Source organism: Octopus bimaculoides, chromosome 1 (genome assembly GCF_001194135.2).
Source record: "Octopus bimaculoides isolate UCB-OBI-ISO-001 chromosome 1, ASM119413v2, whole genome shotgun sequence".
NCBI lineage: Eukaryota > Metazoa > Mollusca > Cephalopoda > Octopoda > Octopodidae > Octopus > Octopus bimaculoides.
The window spans coordinates 40,987,096-40,993,095 of NC_068981.1; the positions used below are offsets into that span (position 1 = coordinate 40,987,096).

General features: G+C 31.7%; 1 protein-coding gene across 1 annotated transcript in view; it reads left to right on the forward strand.

The window, feature by feature from the left end:
- LOC106878932 (phosphatidylinositol-3-phosphatase SAC1) overlaps positions 1 to 2,721 on the forward strand; it is a 55,306-nt gene extending 52,585 nt beyond the window's left edge. The window contains exons 17-18 of the mRNA XM_014928297.2: positions 172 to 232; positions 1,962 to 2,721. Coding sequence (XP_014783783.1) covers positions 172 to 232; positions 1,962 to 2,098 — 198 coding nt within the window. The 3' untranslated portion in view covers positions 2,099 to 2,721. The remainder of the gene's footprint in view (positions 1 to 171; positions 233 to 1,961) is intronic.
- The last annotated feature ends 3,279 nt before the right edge of the window (positions 2,722 to 6,000 follow it).

Consider the following 6,000-nt stretch of genomic DNA (forward strand, 5'->3'; position numbering starts at 1 on the left):
ATTCTATATGCTTGATTTAAATAAATTACTGTATTGTAGTTTACAGTTGCTTCATTTCTAATGATACCATTTTTAATTGAAAACTTGATTTTAGTCTATCTTCATCAATGAATGTAAAAAATGATTTATAAAATTTTATGCAACATCTTTTAATACATTTTTTTTTTTCAGTTGCCAGCTGTATTTTTTGTTTCCTTCGCAATGCTTGTTATTTGTTTACTTTTGCCTGACGGTAAGTTTTTACAAATATCAAATTCTTAAATGTCAAATAGTAAGATTCTTATGTGTTGGTTATTTTCATTCTTTCACTTTTAATTTTTAAAATATCCATAATTTGCTATTTAAATGTTACAATGATAGGATTTTTTTTACTATTGAACTATGGGTCATGAGTTTAAATTCTGATTTAAATGTATTATGTTCTTGTGAAACCACTTTACCCTCCAGCTCAGTCTTTCATTCTTGAAAACAGGCATCAATTATACTTCATAATTGAGTAACTGATGCTAAGAACTGCTTCTAGTTGTTAAAATACCTATTTTAAAAACTTTATTGTAACTCCTGCTGAAATTTGTTTCTTGTGCATCTTTAATATCTAAAGTCATTATCTGTCAGTCTGCCAGAGATCCTACTGCATCTTTTGTGTATCTATTACTTACATTTAAGTACAGTGTGTACCAGTCCCTATCTACTTCCTTCCTACATATCAAATAAAACCACTTCCATGTGGTTCCAAGGTTTGTCCATTACTAACGAGATCTAGACTTCAGAACATTCTTCCAGGTTTTAAACTTTTTCTGCAACTCTTTAATGGATTCTGCTCTTAAAACAATCACCAACACATTGAAATTCTGAAGAGCACTTAGTCTTGATCTCCATCAGAGAGATAACAGTGAACACTTTACCATACACTTCACTAAACTCACTACCAATTGTATCGTTAGTTTTAGTGCCCTTGTCCGTAGCTTAACACTCACAAATCTTTCCATTGAGAGTAAGAAAGGAAAGAAAGTGATGTTAAAGTCAACAAGAATAAGCTCGTTAAAAAAATAGCTTATTTCAAAATTTAGTTTGTGTAGTCATACAAATGAATAAGAAAAATGAATATATAACATGAGAAGCCATGTTTCATTGGGAGATAAGCATTTTAAATTTTAACCCTATCACAGACAGATGCCTTTAATTTTTTTATAGTAGAGAAATTAAAATAATGAGGTATATTTATTACCTTCTGATGTTGAACAATATTCTTCTAGGTTACCAGTGGTCCTACTCAAAACTGGTGTTCACATCATTAGAATATTTCATTACACAAAGTTGATACACGTGATATGAGGCGGTATTGAAGAAATTTTTTGTTTTGTATGATGTTGCAACACTTGGTGTAATTGTATGTAGTGCAATAGCCTCCATTTCAGCATTGGTTTCAAAGTAAATAATACAATACACGACTGTTCATTCAGCTATTTCTGCTTTACAGTATTCTTGATCATGAAACATTATTCTGTATCTATCTTCATTTACTACTACTGTAATTGTCTGTAATATGAAAAGTTGTTCTTTGTTTTGTTTTGTTTTTTTGGCGCCATTTAATTGAGCTAGTATTCTTGTGTTAGTATATTTATTAGATCAAATATCATTTTAGATTGTTTAAAAACTTCTGTTGAATTTGAGTTTACTTATGTCAGAATGTATACTTTGAATTGTTTTCCCTTACGTAATCAAGTGAGTACATTCACACATTTTATATTTAAAAGTTCTTACACATTTTCATCAAAATAAAATCAAGTTATCTGTTTGTGTATATAATGATGTCTACTCCTTCTTCAGTGTTTGTTATAGGAATGATCACTAAAAAAACAAAAGCAATAAATAAGCCAAATTTGTGTGCAATTTTACACTTTATTTAACTTATTTGCAACTTAATGTCTTTTATACTTGTTTATTTTTTATATTTTCAGAACATGCCACTGAACAAATATTATACATATTTTTCTGGGGTGGCTTTTGCATTTCATCAGTCTTGGCCATCTATATGTTTGGAGAGGTATTTGTTGATGCACCTCGTCTGGCACAGGCAAAAGTACAAATAGACTAACAGTGATGGTACTAATTACATTTATATGATGAAGATGACAATGGGCAAGATGATGATGATGACGACGATTTTTTCCCCCTCCAGTCCATTGTTATTTCAGATGCTGTAAGAATACTTAAAGACAATTTTAAAAAAAAATCTATTTCTAGATAAAAGTTTTTACAAAACTATTATATTCATTTATGAAATCGAAATCAAATTACCCCTTAATTATTTCCCCTTTCATAGTTATTTAGACTTATACCACATTTGAGAATATATATACAGACATACACACACGCACGTGTGCGGTATTATACTTCGATAGCAGGAATCAGTGGTTAAAAAATTCTGTTGTCCCTTTCTTGTTATCACCCTTTTGAAGCATTATACAGAATTATCATTATGTAATGTAATACTCAGTAATGTTTGTGTCACATGAAATTTTTTAAAATGTCCTTAGCATAAAGGTTTTAGGTCTCAGAATCTAGAAAAGCTAGTTTCAGATAAGCTCTGTAGTAAAGATATTTGAATTTAATTCCAAAAATTCATACATATGCATTCCGTTCATTAACATCATTGCTAATCTTGTTAGAAATATTTTGTCACTTGATTATAAATAAAAAAAATATCTTTGTTATTTATTGATGCTTATTTGTTAATCTTTATTCGTACCTCAGTTTGAAATGCATTAATAAAATGAAGGATTTATAATTATATTTAATATCCAATTATAACCAATTTAATTATCTCTATAAACAATGTGCACTGAAACTTGAACATTGTGTTAGAAAGCAGTTTGCTTTTGCTATCATTGGTGCTAACCCCCTAAACCTAAATCACAATGTCTTTAAGACAATATTGAAGAGTTATATACCATAATTGAATTTTTTTTTTTTAAATTCTAACTCCAACAAGTATCCAATGAAAAATAACACTGGAAAAGTACTTTCTATGATTCAACATAATTTAGATTTTCAATGACAGCCTTTTGTTCTAAACTGAAATAATTTGATTATCAAATCATATTTTAGTTCTGTATATTTTCTCAATTGGATAAATTATTAATTAAAATTTGCTCTCTTATCACACACAAAAATAAATTGCACTTTCTGCAGTGTAGATCAAACTATATTTTTAATTATGTCTTCATTATATTTTGGTTAGCACTTTGAACTCTAAATCCAGTGATCTGAGTTCAAGTCTTTGTATAACCTAGAAACTTAAATTTCTCCGTCCAACCCATACAGTATGGAAAAGTGGACATGAAATAAAGGTGATGATTTTGTGTGTGTGTGTGTGTGTATGTGTATACACACACACACTCACACGAAGAATTGAAAACATAGTAAGACTTTTAGAATGTAAAGGCTGTATTTTAAAATTGGTCTAAAAATATTTATAGATGATGAATGTTATTTACATAAGTCATTGGTACAAGATTAATTACTTTAGTTAACATCTGTTAAACTATTGTAATGCACATTTTTGCACTGAATATTGTTAATATCAGCTGATGTTTATATGTATGTATTATAACATTGAAAAATTGCTTCTACTTAATCTACATTTTATAGAATAAAGATTTCTATTTGGGCTTCAACAAAATCAGAATCATTCTTTTGTTCATCATGTGTTTTAAATTTATCTAACTCAAAAATAGACAATTGTTTTCCTAAAAAGTTAGAGATCTAGGTAAGTTATCAAAAATTGAAATCAATAAGATAATATTGTTCTGTAAAAGCAAGAAATTTGGGAAATAGTTATCTTCATTTACCAAACAACAATCATCAGTTAATACTATATATATTTGTCATCAATAAAATGTGTTAAATTGATATAAGTGACATTCAGAAAAACAATAAACTAGCATAGCTGTGTTGTAAGAAGTTTGCTTCTCAACCACCTGATTCTGGGTTCAGTTCCACTGTATGGCACCTTGGGCAGGTGTCTTCTGTTGTTGCCCAGGGTCAACCAAAGCCTTGTAAATAGTTTTTATAGACAAAAACTGAAAGAAGCCCATCGTATATATGTATATATATTTATGCATGTGTGTATTCGTGTTTGTTATCTGGCTTGTTTACATCCCTGTAAATTAACAGACCAGCAAAAGGGACTGTTAAAATAAGTGCCAGCCTTTAATTAAAAAGTGAGTACTGGGTTTGATTTATTCAAGTAAATCCATCAAGGCAGTACCACAATCAAAGTAAAAGATATTCAAAGGTTGTTCACAAACATCTATAAAAGTTGTAAAAATATCAGTTTCATAGATTTATTGATTTTTAAATAAAACACTTGTTTGCATATTGTCAAATTTTATGTCAAATGTGTTACCTGTCAAGTTAAAGCTGGTTAGTCACTTGTACTGACATTATGATATTAAGATAAGCAGTTAGATTATAGCACAGATCAAATACTGAGATGGACACATGGGTTAGAATGACATTTGGGTAACACCTGGCACTAGTTGTTATTTTAATGTAATGATGAAAATTTTTTAAACAGGTTAAGGTGTTGTGTTTCACATTATTTGTAACAATTATTTCACCATTTAAACACATTATAAAATAATAAAATGGTATTACAGTTATAAAGTTTTAATCTCAATGTTAGAAGAATTGCATCAAACAAAATGTATTTTGAATATAAAAAAATCTGAAACTGAATTGGTTATCAATATATGTAATGATTGCTTGAAATTTTTCTCCAGAGCTTAAACATAAGCTTCAGATATATCAGTTTACTATCAAGATACTTGAGCTGTGGTTTCAGTCATTACTTAGAATGAAGGGTTGTGTACAGCCTAAAGTGAATTAAACATCAGAGATGCTTTGCCCATGTAGAAACTGCAGGAACTACACAGAAGTTTTGCAAGCTCTTATAAACCCAATGCAATACTGGAAACCCTTCCATATCATTAGCAGGTATCTCAGGGTCACAAGCATTTCACCCCTTAGCTTGTATGCAACACCTGAGTAGGGCAGCAAGGACTTAACTTCGCTTGCAGAAAGGTTTCAGTTGTGGTCTCTTATCAACTATATAGCCACCTATCTCTCTTAGTAACGAAGGGCCTTTCCCTCAGAATGAAAGGCAGATTATACAATGCCTGTGTATGAACAGCTGTGCTATGTGGCAGTGAGACATGGGCTTCGACTACTGGGGATATGCAAAGACTTGAAAGAAATGAAGCCAGTATGCTTCATTGGATGGGTAATGGCAGTTGTACATGTACAACAGAGTGATCTGAGAGAAAAACTGGGTATACGTAACATCAGATGTAATGTGCAAGAGAGAAGACTGCACTGGTATAGTCATGTAATGCCTATGAATGAGAAACAGTTGCATCAAGAGGTGCCAATTTCTAATTGTTGAGGGAACATGTTGAAGGGGTAGGTGTAGGAAGATGTAGGACAAAGTGGTGAGAAAGGATCTACAGATGTTGGGACTCACAGAAAGGATGATAGGGGACCAAGATGCCTGGCGGTTTTCTGTGCTTGAAAAAACATGTCAAGCTAAGTAAAAGCATGGTTGTCCATACATACAGGCTCATCCCCTGCAACCTTCTCCAGTTGAGCATCCCTAATCTTGTGGGCTCAGGTGCTGGGGCCACGTAAAAAGTACCTATGCCAGTGCTGCATAAATGCACCCAGTACATTCTGTAAAGTGGTCAGCATTAGGAATGGCAACCAGCCATAGAAACCATACCAAAACGGACAAGAAGTCTGAACAGCCTGTCAGCTGGTCAGCTCCTGTCAAACCGTCCAACCCTTGCCAGCATGGAGAACAGATGTTAAATGATGATGATGAATGTGAATGTAAAAGGGTTAAAGAAATCAACTATCCTGTAATTTTCAAATCTGCAAGCTAAATGTAAATTCTTACTTTATGCTCTCTCTCTCTCTCTCCCATTCTCTCCCCCTCTC